Consider the following 19,004-nt stretch of genomic DNA (forward strand, 5'->3'; position numbering starts at 1 on the left):
AAAATCTTGTGTGCCTATGATTTTAGGATGCAGCCTGACCCAGACAGGAACAGCTTGGGGTTTGCACTGTTCCCTGTGAGACTCTAATGTCATATTAGGAAATATGATTAAGAGAAAATGGGGGTGGGAGGAGGAGAAAACCTGTCCTAAATATGTGTGTGAGATAAAAATATCTTGTTTTCTCTGGATTTACATTCTTCCTTAATAGAGTTGTTGCTTGCTCTTCACCACCTTAAATAAAACTGCCAAGCTGGAAAGAAGCCAAACTACTTATAAACAAACCCATTTTCTTCTCTATTCTTTTATTAAAGTCTCCCCCACACTTGTCTTCAGATCCTAGCTGTAGAGGATTCTTCAAAGTGAGAGGGAGGGAAGGCAAAAGCAGAGGTGAGATCTCTAAAACACTTAACAAAAGGATTTCTCGACCACTTAATTCCATAGGGAAATCTGCCTCTTCTTTCCCAGAGTATTAATATTAGAGGATCTGTACTGCAGATAGAGAACTTCAGTGGAGAGGGTCCCTTTGGAAAAGGTCCTTTTCCCTGTGGAGCTAGGGCTGGCTTACCCTGTGTGATTTCAGGATGTCAGGAGGTCCCCAGCTGCACAATTTCTCCTCTGATGTCCTACCAGCAGAGGGTCAGTTCTTTGGGCTAATAAACTGCCCCATTTATGTAAGATAAGCCCTGGCTGACTTATAAGAATAAGCTAAGACCCTCTGTAATTCTGTGACTCAGCCAACATGGCTGCCCTAGGAAACTGCAACTTTGATAGATGGAAGAAGAATGACAGGGCCGTGTGGAAAGCCCCAGACAACGTGAGGAAATGGATGTCCCAACGCCGGGGGGAGACAGGAGTCCAACAGATATGTCATGAACAGAAAAGTGATGGGGGGCAAATGGACAGTGGAGTCTCAACTTGTCAGGCCAAACCCTCCAGCGACCTGAGAGAGGCAGAAGAGGAAAGGATTTTAATTTTTTCTGGGGTGGGGGGAGCACCAAACAAAACATAAGAAGCAACACTGCTTATTTTGCAGTGAAATAGAAAGTTTAATTAATTTAAAAATTAAAGAAACGTCAAGGAAGCAAAACAACTTCATGCTAGATACCATGGACTTATTAGGATCATTGGATCCTCCGACCCTGAAAGTCCTTTGATTTTGGGCTGGACCATCCTGAGTGGGTGGCATGGGAGCTTGCTCTCAAGCTGCTCAGGTTCTGGGAGAGGGTGGGTATGTGTGACACGGGGCTGATACAGATCTCTTTCTCCAGGTCTCTGCTCCTTGTAACTGGAACTCAACTTGTTTTTAGAGCATAATATGCTGCTGATTTCCAAAGATATTCTGCTCAGCTGTGGTGCTGTAACTATAGAGTTTAAGAAGAAATAAGACCTGGGCTTGATGTTACATTTTATCAAGATTTCCAGCCATCAAGTACAGAGAGCTTGCGTGTATTAAGTAAATTAGCTGTGCAACTTTGAAGTTACAAGTTACTTCATTTTCTGGGCCCCAGTTGTCTCATTTCTAGAATAGAGATAATTTTAGTCTTACCTTACAGTGAAATGAGAATTAAATGTTATCAGGCGTCAAGTACTTTCAATAGAGGGGCACGCATGGTGAAGTGTTAGCTACAATGGCAATGATTATGGGGAATAAGGATGGTTTTCCAAAGCCAGGTGTGAGGCTCTGCTATTTTGTTTGACTCTTTAACAATTGTTTGGGGTAACTATGTTCAACTTGTATTGCAGTTAAGGCAACTAAGTTACAGACAGATTAACTACTTTGCCTGAGGACAACAGCTGAAGAGCTTTAGAACAAACCGGGATTCAACCCTAGGTTGGCTGGGCACCAGGGCCCCTGTGAATTCCCACATCCCTGCCTTCCAGGGAGCCCCTTTTTACCCCTGTCCTCCAAAAGCTTGCAGTGTATTCCTAGAGCAGTTCTCAAAGCTTCCACTGTATTCCTATAGCAGCTTGCCTGGATTTTTCTGGTGAATTTCTCCACATCCTGATTTTTTTTTTTTTTTTCAGCAAACGTTCCCTTGCTAGTCCCTCCTTCAGTGTAACCTTGTTAGCTTTGTGGACACACCCCTGGCTAGGCCTGGCCTTACAGGGTGGCCTCTTCCCACCCCTTCCCTCTGCTTTGGCTTAAAGTGTCACCAGATGCCTCTGGTTCACTCCCTTTGCTTTAAGCCCTCACAGGGGCAGGAGGGACCGAGGCTGGCCTGGGGTGGCACTGAAGGGGTCCTGGGGGAGCACTGACTTCCCACAACCCCTTCTTCATTGGGACTGTTGGCAACAAAGGAAAAGCAGTTGGGAAAATGAAGAACTTCTGGTAAGACCTTGACGCAGAAAAGAGTGGTGGGGAGATGGGGCTGGGGACCCTTGGAACCCAAGGTCTGTGTTTTTGCAGTGGTGGTAGGAGGGGAGGAGGGGAGGGGAGAGGGGAGAGCAGAGAGACAGAGATAGATGACGGAGTGAGACAGAAAAGAGCAAAAATGAGAGACAGGAGAGAGACAGAGAAAGAGGGAGAAAGAGACAGCCACCCAAATGGAGATGCAGAAAAAGGAAGATAAACGAAAACAGAGACAAGGGTATGGGTGTAGAAATAGTGAGACAGGTAGGTATGGAGAGAGTGAGACAGAAATGTGAGAACCCATTACATCTCTTAATCGGATTTAATAAAGAAAATGGAAAAAGTAAACTAGACTGAGGGCCGGTCACCTGCATTCATCAGGTGCGCCGTATTTAAAATAGTGAAGTAGTCCCCACGTGGAGGGACTCCTGTTCGAGTCATTTTTCTTCTCTCCTCTTCAGGAAAATCCCAGCTCTCTTCTTTGTATGCAGCTTTGTGGGACCTTGGGCATCCGCAACTGTCAAGCGTCGCCCAAGTAAGGACCACAGTTTCTAGATTTCAAAATGTTCCTCGTTCTGGAAAGGATCAAGCAGGGCTGTGGCTGAGTGAAGCATCCAGGGCCCTTCACACCCTCCTTCTTCACCCCTGCCTTGGCCGTGGGTGTGCTCTATAGCTTGTTTTCCGTGCTCAGTGTTGCACATGGAAAAGTCCTGGCTGTGATTGCAGCTGGGCAGCAAACCTAATCTGTGTGCTCCAGTGCCTTGCCCAGCGCCTACCTGGCTCAGATGGTGATTGGTGATGATGGATGGATAGATGGATGGAAGCCAGTAATCTGGGGTCAGGGGACATATAAAGAGTACGTTTCATGTACTGAAATGGCCAGGCCAAAGCTGTGTAACTGGAAAATGCTTTTTCTGAAATCTAGGACATGTCTGTCACCAGGTGAGGCTCAGCAGGGCACCGGGGTTGGACAGTTACAAGAAGCCTTCTGTGTTGTTGAAAAAACTGTCCCCCCCGCTACAACCTTTCACTTGTGTGAGGAGCACCCAATTTCATTCTAGGATTTCTCATCCTTCTTGTGATTGAGGGTTTAATTCTCACAATTCTTTTCTTCTTGTTACTCTTCCTTATTCTAAGATGCTGGTAATAGTCTAGTTGGGATGCTTATTTGATCTCTTAGAATAAATTTATGAAATTAAGTGCATCCTCTATATTTTGTTTAGGGTTAATGAATCCTAAGACATGCTCAACTTGACAAAGATTCTTAAGAACTTCACTTTTCAGAAGTCCCATTGAGCTGGCTCTGGATTCTCTTAGGATTTCTAAAATTTGTGGTGTTAAAGGAATATCTTCTAGCCCAAACCACCAGAAGTTTTCCAAACAGTTTTCTGACACTGTACCATTCAGAACATCATGCAGCTCTGGTTCCAAAAAGAACAAATTCTGAACTTCCCCAAAGGGAACATTTTCCCAACACAAATTATTAAGGCAACTTTGTGCCTTGCCTCACTTCCAGGATGGGTTGAAGATGAATAAATTATAATCATAGAGTCATAGAGTTAAAGCCAAATACACTACTTGTAAGTAAATATAGCATAGTTTAGTATGTTTAGTATAACTTTGTACTTTAAACAGTTGCTCAGCTCATTATTATTGATATATCCCCGTGATCCCTGTAGGGGTTGAGGTAGGATGACATGTTATCTCTCTTGCAGGGTTCCCTGTTAATTCAAATTCTAATGGTGAAAATGAACTCTGTCCAAAGATCAGGATTGGACAAGATGATTTACCAGGTGAGTATCAGTGTATCCTATTGGCAATGCATGTTTTCTATAAACCTACCCGATACATCTTTTATTTGGGAAGGTTGTGGAAAGGAATGAAACCAATCTAATTTTAGACTTTTATTTTGTGTTCTCTTTCTGTAGGGTTTGACTTGATTTCTCAGTTCCAGATAGATAAAGCAGCATCCAGAAGAGCTATCCAGAGGGTAGTGGGATCAACTGCATTACAAGTAGCTTACAAACTGGGAGATCAGGTAGACTTCAGGATTCCAACCAGGTAACGTAAAAAAAAATACTTGATCTAATTATCTGCCTCAAGCGCAACTTAAAAAATGAAAATCTAATCAGTGTTGAGAGTCTTCTCCTGCTCAGTGTTTCTTGGATCATGATTTTATTTAAAGATGAAGGAATTTATTTACCTACCAACCTTTAGTACCTGAATATGTGAATGCTCTTCATGTTTTCAGTGTGTAATTTACTTTCCATTCCAGGAAAAAAGGATCACTGAGACTATTATACATTGATTCAGGACATGTTCTTATTACTTTGCTCTGTTTTTCTAAAATGTGTCTGGTTTTGCCTGAAAGGACCCTCTGTGAAAAGTGCCAGAGGTTAAGCATAAATTTTTTTTAACATCTTTATTGGAGTATAATTGCTTTAGAATGGTGTGTTAGTTTCTGCTTTATAACAAAGTGAATCAGCTATACGTATACATATACATATATCCCCATATCTCCTCGCTCTTGCAGCTCCCCATAAATTTACCTAGAAACCACTAAGTGGATAGAAGGCTCACGATGGCGCTGTTCAAGCATCCTGGTGCTGAAATAGATCCACACATCTAGTGCTTGGCTCCTGGCAGGGACCAAACAAAAGCAAAACTAGAATAATGATAACAGAAACAATGGTAGTGATAATACTTTAAAAATCCTGCATCTCCTTCTCTGGAACTAAGCCTTTTCGTCTTTAAATTATTATAACTGAGGTGGTTTAGTGCATGTGTAAGTTTTGAATCATGCCACTGCTAGGAATGAGCTTCAGGGTTTTCAGTTTTATATCACCTAAAAACCTTAAATGTGATGATGATGATGATGATGATTGAATGTTTTAGGGCACTGTAAAAAATGTAATTAAGATTCCTTTGGTATATGAATGAGAAAATTAGGGCTTTGATAGAAATTAAGATGTAAAGGTAAATAATGATTTATAAGAGCAGTAAAAGGATATCATGAAATTCTAAATGTTTATAGTAATGAAAATGTTGTTAAAATTAGAATATTCTGATATAGTGCCAGATTGCAGATAGAAATTCATGTTTTGAACATACTATATTTTATAAAACAAAATAGTGTACTGTATAAGCTCTTTTTATAGATTTACTAATTAACATCTTCACTACAATTTTGTGGTGGGGACATTATTATCCACATTTCATGGAGGAGAAAACTGAGGCCAGAAAGTTTGTTACCTGCATAAGGCCACAGGGTTAGGAGGTGCTGGGAGGATTGAAACCCAGGCAGAATCATTTCCGAAGCTGTGCTTCTAACCACTATCCCATACTGACCCTGGAAACCAGTCACATTTGGAAAGATTAAAGGCATGATAGCAGCCATTGACTTTTTTCTTATATTTTCTTTTCATGTGCTAGATGTGTTCTTAAATAAGCTTTAGAATACTTTGGTTTTTCTTTCTTCAGTAAAATAATTAAACATGACACAAGACCCTCAAGGTTGACCTTTCTTCTCTATAATTTAAGGTACAATCTGGACTGTCATTAACTCTAAGTTCAGAGGTTGATAAACTTGAGGCCATGAAGTCTTCCTACCTCCTGCTCATCTTCGTTGTTGTTTTTCTCTAAGTGCCTAGAGTGATCACGAAATAGTTTTCACAGGTAAAAATGTCACAGGACGTTTTTACCAATGTCCCGTATTTTCTGTCTCCTTGACTCCTTGCTCCCACAAAGACTAAAGGCTCTTGTTTTACTGGCAAGGCTTATTAAGATATGAAGAAAGAAGGAGGAAGGAATAGAAGAAGAGAGTAGCAGAAAGAAATAAAAAAGGAAGGAGGAGAGCCAGAGGGCTGAGATAGGTGGAGTCCCTTGGGCAAGCTGCTTAGACTGTCTTTGATTCTGTTCCCTCAGTTAGGAATAATAATAATGATGCCATTGGTTTGCCATGAAGAGAAAATGTTAATACATGGAGATGACGAATAGAGCCTGGTACATGGGTATTTGTGAAATGTTTATTGTAAGTGGTGGAGAGCACTAGAAGAGAGAAGTGTAGATGGGGGTGTTTTCACCTTAGTGGATTCTTTCTTTACGAGCTGCCCTCCAAGTCCTATTCACTCAAGAAAGGCAGGGACAAGAACTGCTCTCAAACCATGCATGCAGTAGACTGTCTTGGTTTTTAAGGGAATCTGTGCAGGAGAATATAGGCTCCGAAGGAGTGAAAGAAACTATTAGCAGGATCTTTCTGGGAGGGAGAGTATGGCATATGGAGCTAATGTGATAGAGTCACGATTCATCCTTATTTATGTTTTCAATTTTAAAAAAATATTAGGAGCCACATAATTTTGGTGCTTTATATTCTTTTTTTTAGGCATAAGAGTGCCACAATCTCAACTTGTACTTCAAATATATTGTGTCTGTTTGCAGTAACAATCCTTAGCTTTTCTTTGGGTTAAGGTCATAAACAAATGTTCCAAGGTTCAAAGATTTCTTATCTTTTATTCAAACCCTATGGTTCTCCTTTTAAGGTATTCTGTACAGATTGTAACATAATGAAATAAATCATTTATAGATTCAGCTTCTTTTAAATTATGTATCCTGTCAAGTTTACTTATCGATGTGTAGAGCATAGTTGCCAGAAAAGAATCTCAGTTGTTCAAAAAAGAAAATGGGACTGACTGTTCTATAAACTTATGAGGACTTTTAAATGGCCTTAGGTGTACACAAATAAACAGACACACATATATATTTTATTAATTTGAACACTAAAAGGAATTTTCTCTTCTCACCATGTTTTTCCTCTTACCATTCTCCTCTTCCCTCTTACTGCATTAACCTAGTTCGAAAGATTAATAGCATGATAATCCTGATGACATTTGTATAGACACACAAACACATATTATACTCATATATATGAAGAAAGAGAGATGGGTGCTCTTGGCTTCCCCACATGTTTATCATGAATCATTCTTCCAGCAACCTCAACCACCTACCATTTTAAAAAAGTTTTTGGCATTACATGACCAAGTCAGAAGTAAATGAAGACGTTTTGTCATATCCTACCTTCAACATAATCACTTTGTTCACTTAGCAGGAGAGATTGGATGAAGCACAAATTGGGAGAGATCCCTCTGTTAACCTCATAATGTCTTTGCAAAGGAGTCATGAGAAGTTACTGTGACTTCTAGGATCAAAACACCTAGACTTGTTTTTCCTAGAGACTGATGAAATTCTGCAGCCTTGCTCAGTACATCTTTAAACAAATATATAGGTGACACAGATAAGTTTTTTATTTTTTAAATTTTTTTATTATTATTATTTTTTACACAGATAGGTTTTTAAAAGCCTAGAAAATTAATGCTTTAAGGAAGAGAAGATAAAATATTAGGATTATCTTCCTTCTTGGAAAAACTCACACCTCAGCAATAACTATCTTGGGCTCCCCCTAAAACTCTTTAAGTATCTAGTTAAATTCAGGTCATTGATTGGAAAGAATAATCAAAAAATTTATAATTTAAATGGACACTTGCCAAATTTCACCATTGAATAAAACTTTTAAGTTATCTCCTAGCTCCAGATTAATCAAGGTTGGTTAAATGAGATGTATAAACTTCCATAAGGTTTTACAATTACACAGTAGGCAATATCTTTTTTTTTTCACTGTTTACAATTACTATTTTGTTGAACATTTACATTATTTCCAATTTTTTTGTTATTACAAATGATGCAATACATGTTTTGTAAATAAAGCTGTTTCACCATTTTGTGATTACTTTCTTAAGTTTCCAAAATGAAAAGTATTGGATCAAAGGGCATGAATATTTTAAGGATTGTGTATGGATCTAGTATTATCAATACTAACATATCAATATTAATTTAAAGTAGGCAACGTCTTATACTGTCATTAGTGAACCTTAGTTTCTTCTTTAGAAGAACTTCTGGAATAGGTGTAATCTGAGAAATCTAAAGTCAAAGGAAATATGACAAATAGAATCTATATTAAAAACAAATATCAAAATAGATATGCTAGACATCCTTTTTCTGGGAAAATAGGATAGTAAATAGTTCTTGCATACGTTCTTTTCTTCTTTAGTTCCAAACTGAATCTTCTAAAATGTACATATTTAAACCTCCTGTACACTTGACAGACATAAAATATATTTAGCAAATTGAAAGCTTTGCAATAAGAATAATAAACATCACCAGCAATCAGTTAAAAATATGAACTGAAAATTGAATTCACCCAGTGTTATAAATAAGAACTAAAGTCATATTAGAAAATAATGACTAAAGAAGTACTTGGATGATAAAAGAATATTCAGATGAAGCTTTCACATTTTTGTTATTTTTATAAAACTAACAAAGCAATGACATTTGTTGACATAGTTGACAGCTAACTATGACAGCTAAACATTTGGGGCTGAGGAAATTTTTGGTTTAGAACTTTTCGACCCCGACAATATATTTTAATGTAACTGCACAGTGCATATGCTAATACAATGAATTTTTATGTTATTCATATTAGTTTGTAACAAATTAAACCAGTATCCACTTAGCTATTTCTTCTTGCCTTTTCTTCTTTACACAAGAAGAGGGCTATAAAACAGGAGTTTGACCTGAAGGAAGGTTATTTGGGACTTTGGATCCTGGTCCATAACTGTTCAGACAAAATTAATTGACATCTAGTTTTCCTAGGATTTCTCCTTTGCTTAGGAATTTTTCTATGCTTATAAGGAGGAAGGTAGAAGGAAACAACCTTCAAGCCCTTGAAGCTAAAGATGTAACGGTGATGTTTACATTTACTATGTCCTGATTTTTTAAAGTTCGGTCTTCAGCTTTTAGCCTCTTGGCTTCAACAGAAGACCCAGGTAGCTGGTGCAGCTCCAGATGGCTACCTCCACAGAGAAGGGGGATGCAGGAGGGACTATGAAGTCTTATGCAGCCATTTAGAGCAGTAAAGGAAGTTGCCATGATACAGATTTAACTCGCAGATTGGGGAACAACTGGGTTGGAGTAGAGAATTAATAACTGGTCACCTTTCCCTGGTCACATGTCCAGCGACAAGCAACCAGCTGCTACTTTAACACACTCTAAAGTCCTTGGAAAAGACAGACACGCTCAGCGTGAAGGGGTTTCTTATGTCTGCAAGTGACCGATTCTCAAAATACTTATGAGTCTAGGTTATACTTGGGGAGGGGAAAATCCAAGCAATTATGGAAATAACAAAAAATCCTAACATATTACGTTAAAATAAAATTTCAAGAACCCGCTTTAATTAAAGGGTGTTCTAAACTGGTAGAGCTGATTTGGATTCCAAATGATCTCTTCTCTCATTTGTGGAAGAATGTTGCCCAGAACTTTGCAAGAATGTGGTTTTGGCGGAATGTGTTTTTTGAGGTGGAATTGCTGAATAGCAGCTCTTTAAGTAGCATAAATAGTAATACTGTTGGGATTATGTGACATTTGGGAACACTCCTTAGCTATGAGGGAGGGTTTTTTTTAATGTGTATTTTAAGATGAAACATTAATGTACATGAATGAACTTCAGTGAAGGTCTTTATGAACAGTCATGAAAGAACAACTTGTACATGGTTTTTCACACTGGAGCCTTTCTGTAGGTCTAGAATCTAAAACAGCATAATTAGGAATTATGGTAATATGCTTGGGTACAGAAAACAAGGTTTATATTTACTGTCTTAAAATTTTACTCAGGCAATTATATCCCAGTGGGCTGCCTGAAGAATACTCCTTTCTAACCACTTTTCGGATGACTGGAAGCACACTTGAGAAGAACTGGAGCATTTGGCAGATTCAAGATTCCTCGGGGAAAGAGCAAGTTGGCATGAAGATTAATGGCCAAACAAAATCTGTTGCATTTTCATACAAGGGACTGGACGGAAGTCTCCAAACTGTGACCTTTTCGAATTTGCCCTCCTTGTTTGATTCCCAGTGGCATAAGATCATGATTGGCGTGGAAAGGAGCAGTGCGACTCTTTTTGTTGACTGCAACAGAATCGAGTCCTTACCTATAAAGCCAAGAGGCCAAATCGATGTCGATGGCTTTGCTGTGCTGGGAAAACTTGTAGATAATCCTCAAGTTTCTGTTCCGGTAAGTATACAACCGTACACTGTGGGAGATTAAAACAAACACAGATTGATGAAAATTAATACCTCAGACATCTTTAAAAATCATCCGAATATCTTAAACAATGGACAGTTATTCATCTTTAAAAGTCATTCAAGCAGTTTTGCAAAATGCCTTCAGTGCCTCTTTTGAGCAGAACACTTGCCAGATGGAATGGGGAATCAGAGCAAGTTGAGTAGACGGTTCCTCATCCTGAGGAGCTTGAGGTCTACTTGGGAGATGCTACATGCCCACCTAGAGCACCCAGAATCCTTTGAGGCAACTTGAAAGAAACCCATACTTGTGTGGTACATATTGCTTATAAATAACCAATGAGCATATTCAAAGTAAGGTTAAGATGAGTGGTGGGTTCAGTTAGTGAAGAATCCCATGCTTCTCAGAAGCAATGAAACCTTGAAATGGAAGGAATTGAATTGGTAAAAAGAGGAGAAAGTATATTCTAGCTGAGAGAAAGAGCATTAAAGGAAAAAGAAGTAAGAGAGTAAGTAGGCACATTCAAAGATCTGGAGCCTGGCTGCTTTGGATGAAATGTGTATGTGAAAATGTGAGTGCGTGTGTGTGAGGGGGGGATGGTGAGGGCAGGTGAGAGGCAAGATTAGGAAGCTGTATGGTATCTGACCCACAAGAATGAAAATTATGTAGACGGCACAATATTTCTTTATTTAGAAGTAGGTCTCGCATGACATATTATGAAAGTAAAGGATTTTAGAGCTCTGTTCGTGATTTTGCTGTAGAGACCCATGGATATAAAGGTAAGGAATTATATGATGACACAATAATTGTGTCAACTAGTACCATATAGTTCTATCATTTTGAATCATTAAACTTTCACTGAGCTATCCTTTAAAAGGATATTTCATAATATTGTTACGGGAATTTAAAAACTATATCTTACAGGGCAAGTGATCTGTTAGAAAAAACAAAAGAATTTAGAGCTCAATAAATAAACTATTGATTCCCCCCCACTTCTGTCTCTCGTACAGAGCTGTTAAATTGTAGTCACAGAACTCATATCATGGAGTGTAGCAGAGGTGACACAATGAGTTTGAATGGTTCCTGTGCACTCGTCCAAAGAAAGAAAGGTTATCGGGCATCTCAGTAATGGAATTGTTCAAATAACTTATTTTCAAGGGAAGAAGTGTGGTTAGTGTGAAGGATAGCGTGAAATTTCTATATTCTGTGATGGACAGGAAGCAATTTGTAACTGCCACATTACTGCTCTGACTTGTGGACACTTGAGAAAGTATGTCTGCAAATAATGAGTTATCACACCTCAAGTGGCTGGGTTAGAAAGCCAGTGGGACCATCGTTGTGCCATCTTGAAATTTTGTGCAGCAAGATCTTTGCAATGGCACTGGGGTGGCTTTCAGACAACACAACCTCTGCCATGTCTGTGTCACTTCTGGACCATAGGTGAGGGAAGGAGACCTTAGGGTATGTCCTCACTGTGATGAATCTCGGTCAAGTACTTGTATAATGGATTTACTAACTCATTGCTCTTGAAAAACATTTCAAGTCATTATAATTCTGAATTCTGCATGCTAAGATGTTATTAAGTTGACTGATGGCCAAAGCAGTAAAGTCTCAGTATTACTTCGTTATATTATAGTCTAGCCAATCATGTTACAGCTGACTGTAGGTTGTCTGCCAAGTGTAGTCTCACATCACAGTGGAGACCAGTTGGGACCAGTTATCTTTGATTTTATTCTGCCGTGTGCAGGAATGCAACTAAGGTGCCGGCAGCTGGTGTTACATTTCACTTTTGTTCCACCAAGGAGCTTTTCAAAGTCAGCACACTGTCCATGTTAAAAGTATTTGGAACAGGCATGAACGATTTTTTTCTTTTGTACTGAATTCTGACTCTACCACAAGGAAACACAAAAGAGACTTGAGTCTAACGTGTCATTAAAGTTCCGTATTTGATGATGTGGTTGGTGGTGGCAACAATAACTAAAATAGATCAAGGTTATAGGTCCAAAAATATCCCACTTACGTCCAAGGACAGACTGTGACAATGTCAAACTCAAACTTGTCACCAAAACATATTCCTCAATTTTTACCCTGTATAAGACAAAGAAGTAGAAAACTCTATGTAATTAAATCCCATTTATGATTTTTAGCATCTTAATACCCCTAATATACCAATGTAAAGTTTTAAAAATACTTTTATTTCCATTAACTTACTTTATCCTTTCAACAATTTCATAAGAGAGCAAACACAGATTGGATTATCTCTATTTTTCAGTTGAAGACATGGCTTCATGTAGGTTTCTTGGCTTGTAAGAAGCAGTGTTAGGCATAAAATTTCTAATCTACCTCATTTTGTCTATGCCAACTAACTTTCCGTTGAGAAAAATAGAAACATATGTAATAACCACATATCTTTTCTTATAAAGGATCTCATCATTCTCATTTTGGAAGGTATTTGTGATTTGCGTAGATTTTTCAGAATTTACTTTGCAGGACAAATAAAATAAATTTTTTTAAAAGAAGGAAAACTGTGCAGTATAAAACATGTCCTCAGACATTGGTCCTACTTGTTATTCATTTAGTGAGATTTTGTTTTTGTTTTTGTTTTTTATTTACTTTCTGGCTGCACCACAAGGCATGTGGGATCTTAGTTCCCCAGCCAGGGATCAAACCCATGCCCCCTGCATTGGGAGGGCAGAGTCTTAACCACCAGACAGCCAGGGAAATCCTTAGTGAGCTTTCAGTTTTTGCCTCTATACTGGGTGTACAGAATTAAACAAGTCACAGGTCTTGTTCTCCCAGTTCCTGGGAGGGTGAGTGGTTGAGATAAGTAAACGATGACAATATAACACGATAAGGACCAGGAAAGTGGAGGGAGGCACAGGGAAAAGGCTCCTCACTCAGATGGGGGCAGGGAGGCATGGGAGTGAAATCCAAGGAGGTTTCCTGTGGGAGGTGGCCTTTGAGAGGAATCCTAGGAGGAGAGGAGAGTTACCCAGGAGAAGATAAAGTCCAGTGTTCTAGGAAAAGGAACTCTCATGTGGGAATTCCCATGTCTGTGAATTCTTCCCTTTTCTAGCTTTATTAGTTTTCCGACACTGCTCCTTACTTTTCTAGACTAAGAATAGTCAAGTACTCATACAAGTCCCCAGACGAACCCAAATGCCCACGAGTTGTCCCTACGCCTTTGTTTTTATTTTGTGGCCTATGATCTCACTTTGGCTGAAATCTCAAGTTGCCATCAATTACTGAAGTGACTGTCTCTTGGAAGACTTACAGAGTGGTGAACAGTGGAATCTGTGTATTCTGAGTGGTAGAAGACGTATACTGATAGGGCACTTTTCTCTTGATTTGGAGACAGCAAGTATTCAGTATTACTTGTGAGAAATTTTAGATTAAAATGAAATGTGCTGCTAGCATGAAAGCAACAAGTAACAGTGTATTTTTCTATTTTTCTTCATGAACTCAGATTCATTCTAATCTTTGACACTCCACATTAATTAAATACTTTTTTCAGGATCAGCACTTGCTTTTCTTTAGTAAAGCAAACACCCCTTATAAAGGTATTAACAGATGTCAAAAGGTAACCCTAGGAACTGCATAATAAAGATGCAGTGGAAAACAACATTTGATGGCACACTAACACTACGAGCCTCATTTATATTGTGCTTGTTTGCGATTTCTCCCGATCTAGCCCATCTTTTGTCTCTTTCCCTTTTCTAAATTGGAAAAGGAAACCAATTTCAAGAGGTTTCCATAAGACTCGCAGAACAGCTGCTCCCATGCTGTACAACTCAAACACCTTCGCATCATTCGTGGTTATTTCGTGGGCTCAGAGTATTTATATTTTCCCCAAAGTACTGCTATAATACATAGCTTGATTTCAAAGCAATAAATTCCATATTTTCTATTTGCCTTTGTGCCCGTATTTTAGGCTGGTGTCATTTATTCCACGGCAAAGCTCAGTTTCTCGGCAGTATACCATAAAAACGTTATTTTATGGCAGGTTCTTTATTGCTTGCTGGCAACGTGGTTGCCCAGGAGAGTTATTCGGTACAGCTCCATTCGAAAACAAAGTTAGCCCTTCTACCTTTTCAGGGATGTACACTAGGGGTTTGGGCTTGTTTGAGGGAGGATGAAAGCATATATGGCTTTACAAATACATGATTCAAACCCTTTATCTTTTTTTTTTACATTTGAATTTTGTTTTATTTTATGTTTTTATACAGCATGTTCTTATTAGTTATCCATTTTATACGTATTAATGTATACATGTCAATCCCAATCTCCCAATTCATCCCACCACCGCCACCCCCGCTTTCCCCCCTTGGTGTCCATACATTTGTTCTCTACATCTGTGTCTCTATTTCTGCCCTGCAAACTGGTTCATCTGTACCATTTTTCTAGATTCCACATATATGTGTTAATATACGATATTTGTTTTTCTCTTTCTGACTTACTTCACTCTGTATGACAGTCTCTAGGTCCATCCATGTCTCTACAAATGACCCAATTTCATTCCTTTTTATGGCTGAGTAATATTCCATTGTATATATGTACCACATCTTCTTTATCCATTTGTCTGTCAATTAGCATTTAGGTTGCTTCCATGTCCTGGCTATTGTAAACAGTGCTGCGATGAACATTGGGGTGCATGTGTCTTTTTGAATTATGGTTTTCTCTGGGTATATGCTCAGTAGTGGGATTGCTGGGTCATATGGTAATTCTATTTTTAGTTTTTTAGGGAACCTCCATACTGTTCTCCACAATGACTGTATCAATTTACATTCCCACCAACAGTGCAAGAGGAAAACCCTTTATCTTTTTAACTATGCATATTCTGAATAAACCAAGGCAGAACATGATTATCAGACAGATATAATGCTTTTAAAAATTATATTTCAACTGTGTTGCTCTATATTATTTTTGTTAAATTCAGAGAAAATGTGAGAGCAAATATTATAGAAAGAACCAGCAAAATCCAGGATGGAGAAGTTATGTCTTTCTCTCTATCCCACAGAATTAAGTCATACTAACTTCCCAGTGTACAAAGTTTCATGAATGATAACGGAAAAGATAAATTACGAGGTTGTGATTAATATTATTTTGGGTATTTGAGAAATATTATAGGAAAGTTATGTTTTCAGTGATTTAAGAAATGCATATCTACTGTGAAAAATATCTAAACTATTGTTTGCTTATTATGTTGCTTTTGACAAGTGCTTTTTACAAATACTCTTTCACTTGGAAGTATTAAATAAATATGAAAGAAATGGTAGTGTTATCTGTACATATCCATAGAAAATACTTTTTATAACACTTTGGCGTGATTTGATCAGGTTATTTTTGAACGTTGACTGTCAGTCTTTCAGAGATAAAACCTAGCTTGCTACATCTGCTGGATCTTGCACTAGGTGGCAATAAAACAAGAAGAGCACAGAAAATAGAGCTGCTATCACAGGAGGAGCCATGATGGGGGAAGGTGCTAAGGACAACCAGAGTGAAAACTAAATGACGGCCAAACTTGCTTTTAATGGAAAATTGAATGTATGAAAACTTTTATTGGCCTCAGCTGTGCCCAGACTGTTGCAATGAAAAAAAAAAATCATTGTTATTAGTATTCTATTTTTCCTAAAATGTTTACAGACTAAGATCATAAAGAAATCTTTGTTATGTAGACTGGGTGACTAGAAAGCAAGAGATTCATTCAATGGCATTTTTCCTTCTCTTCACGTTAATTTCTGTATGGTTAGTTTCTTTGGTTACAACATGGTGTCCATAGAATCATGGACTTTCAGAGCTATAGGAACTTAAGTCTATGTAGTTCCAACCTCTCAGTTTATACATGAAGAAATTAAAGCCCAGACAGGGGAAGGGGCTTGCTCTAAGTTGTAATCAAACAAGAAGACAAATACTATCAATACTTTCTTCATTATATTTCTTATCCATTTCTATGTATTCATTTATTAACACTCAGTAACTATTTACTAAACATCTGCTAAGTTATAGGCAGAAATTAAAGCTGCAATGGGGCTTACATTCCTTCTAGGGAGAGGCGATGGACACAGATGAGTAAATGAATACGTTTATAGTATGCCAGGTGGTCATAACTGCTGTAGAGAAAAAAGAAGACAGTTGGAGTGCCTGGAGAGAGAGCCTCCTTGAGAAAAAAAAACAAAACATGAAGGAGTCGGGGGAATTAGCAGGTATATACTATCTGGGGGAGGAGGATTCCACAAAGAGAGAGTGAATTAAAGGGACTGTGTTAGTGTTGTCGGCTGTCTTTGAGGAAAGCATGGAGACCAGTGTAGCTGGGATGAGACGGAGAGAAGCAGGCTCTGAGGCTGGAGAGGGACCATGATGTGAAGGTGAGAGACACTGTCAACATGCTGGCTTTCCTGCCATGTGTGAGATAGAAAGCTATCAGATAGTTGGGCTAGATAAACAACATGCTCTCTTCTTCTTAAAGCTTCGCTTTGGCTGAGTTTTGACAGTATATTGGAGGGGGAGATAAGGACAGAGCATTTAGGAGCATCTTAAGAGGAGATCTTTTTTTTTTTTTTTTGAAGTATAATTGATTTGCAATATTGCATTTGTTTCAGGTGTACAGCATAATGATGATTCAGTCTTTTTTCAGATTATATTCCATTATAGGTTATTGTAAGATATTGGGTATAGTTCCCTGTGCTATACAGTAAATCCTTGTTGCTTATCTATTTTATTTATAGTAGTTTGTATCTGTTAATCCCATACTCCTAATTTGTGCCTCCTTTCCTCCTTCTCCCCTTTGGTAATCATAAGTTTGTTTTCTATGTCTTTGAGTCTGTTTCTGTTCTGTATATAGCTTCATTTGTATTATTTTTTAGATTCCACATAAGAGTTATGTCATATAATATATATTTGTCTGTCTCTGTCTGGCTAACTTCAGTTAGTATGACAATCTCTAGGTCCATCCATGTTGCTGCAAATGGCAAAATTTCATTTTTTTAAAGACTGAGTGATATTCCATTGTATATATGTACCATATCTTCTTTGTCTAGTCATCTGTTGATGGACATTTGGGTTGCTTCCATGTCTTGGCTATTGTAAACAGTGCTGCTAGGAACATTGGGGTGCATGTGTTTTTTCAAATTAGGGTTTTCATTTTTTTCTGGATATATACCCAGGAGTGGGATCGCTGGATCATATGGTAGGTTTTATTTTTGTTTTTTAAAGGAACCTCCATACTGTTTTCCCTAGTGGTTGCATCAGTTTACATTCCCACCAACAGTGTAGGAGGGTTTCCTTTTCTCCACACCCTCTCCAGCATATATTACTTGTAGACTTTTTGATGGTAGCCATTCTGACCAGTGTGAAGTGATAGCTCATTGTAGTTTTGATTTGCATTTCCTCGAATAATTAGTGATATTGAGCTTCTTTTCATGTGCTTATTGGCCATCTGTATGTCTTCTTTGGAAAAATGCCTATTTAGGTCTTCTGCCCATTTTTCAATTGCATTGTTTGTTTTTTCCATACTGTATTGAGTTATATGAACTGTTTGTATATTTTGGATATCAATCCCTTGTCATTTGCATTCTTTGACAATGTTGTTTCCCATTCTGTAGGTTGTCTTTTTGTTTTGTTGATGGTTTCCTTTGCTGTACAAAAGGTTTTAAGTTTGATTAGGTCCCATTTGTTTATTTTTGCTTTTATTTCTTTTGCCTTGGGAGACTGTTCTAAGAAAATACTGTTATGATTTATGTCAAAGAATGTTTTGCCTATGTTCTCTTCTAGGAGCTTCATGGTATCATGCCTTATATTTAGGTCTTTTTTTTTTTTTAAATTAATTTATTTATTTATCTTTGGCTGCGTTGGGTCTTCGTTTGTGTGCCAAGGCTCCCCCTAGTTGTGGCAATTGGGGCCACTCTTCATCGCGGTGCGCGGGCCTCTCACTGTCGCGGCCTCTCCCGTTGCGGAGCACAGGCTCCAGACGCACAGGCTCAGCAATTGTGGCTCACGGGCCTAGTTGCTCCGTGGCATGTGGGATCCTCCCAGACCAGGGCTCGAACCCGTGTCTCCTGCATTGGCAGGCAGATTCTCAACCACTGCGCCACCAGGGAAGCCCTATATTTAGGTCTTTAAGCCATTCTGAGTCTATTTTTGTGTATGGTGTGAGGGTGTGTTCTAATTTCACTGATTTACATGTAGCTGTCCAGCTTCCCCAGCACCACTTGTTGAAGAGACTGTCTTTTCTCCACTGTATATTCTTGCTTTCCTTGTCATAGATTACTTGACCATTAATTGGTTTATTTCTGGGCTCTCTATTCTGTTCCATTGATCTATGTGTCTGTTTTTGTGCTGATACTGTACCACACTGTTTTGATTACTGCAGCTTTGTAGTATAGTCTGAAGTCTGGAAGGGTTATATCTCCAACTTTGTTCTTTTTTCTCAAGACTGACTTGGCAATTCTGTGTCTTTAATGGTTCCATATAAATTTTAGGATTATTTGTTTTAGTGCTGTGAAAAATGTGATGGGTATTTTGATAGGG

At 38.4% G+C, this 19,004-nt stretch overlaps 1 protein-coding gene across 1 annotated transcript in view; it reads left to right on the plus strand.

Annotated features, from left to right (window-relative positions):
* The first annotated feature begins 2,258 nt into the window (after positions 1-2,258).
* Positions 2,259-19,004, plus strand: part of COL9A1 (collagen type IX alpha 1 chain) — an 84,677-nt gene continuing 67,931 nt past the window's right edge. The window contains exons 1-5 of the mRNA XM_057527924.1: positions 2,259-2,329; positions 2,812-2,885; positions 4,066-4,143; positions 4,279-4,411; positions 10,073-10,469. Coding sequence (XP_057383907.1) covers positions 2,316-2,329; positions 2,812-2,885; positions 4,066-4,143; positions 4,279-4,411; positions 10,073-10,469 — 696 coding nt within the window. The 5' untranslated portion in view covers positions 2,259-2,315. The remainder of the gene's footprint in view (positions 2,330-2,811; positions 2,886-4,065; positions 4,144-4,278; positions 4,412-10,072; positions 10,470-19,004) is intronic.

Source organism: Balaenoptera acutorostrata, chromosome 14 (genome assembly GCF_949987535.1).
Source record: "Balaenoptera acutorostrata chromosome 14, mBalAcu1.1, whole genome shotgun sequence".
NCBI lineage: Eukaryota > Metazoa > Chordata > Mammalia > Artiodactyla > Balaenopteridae > Balaenoptera > Balaenoptera acutorostrata.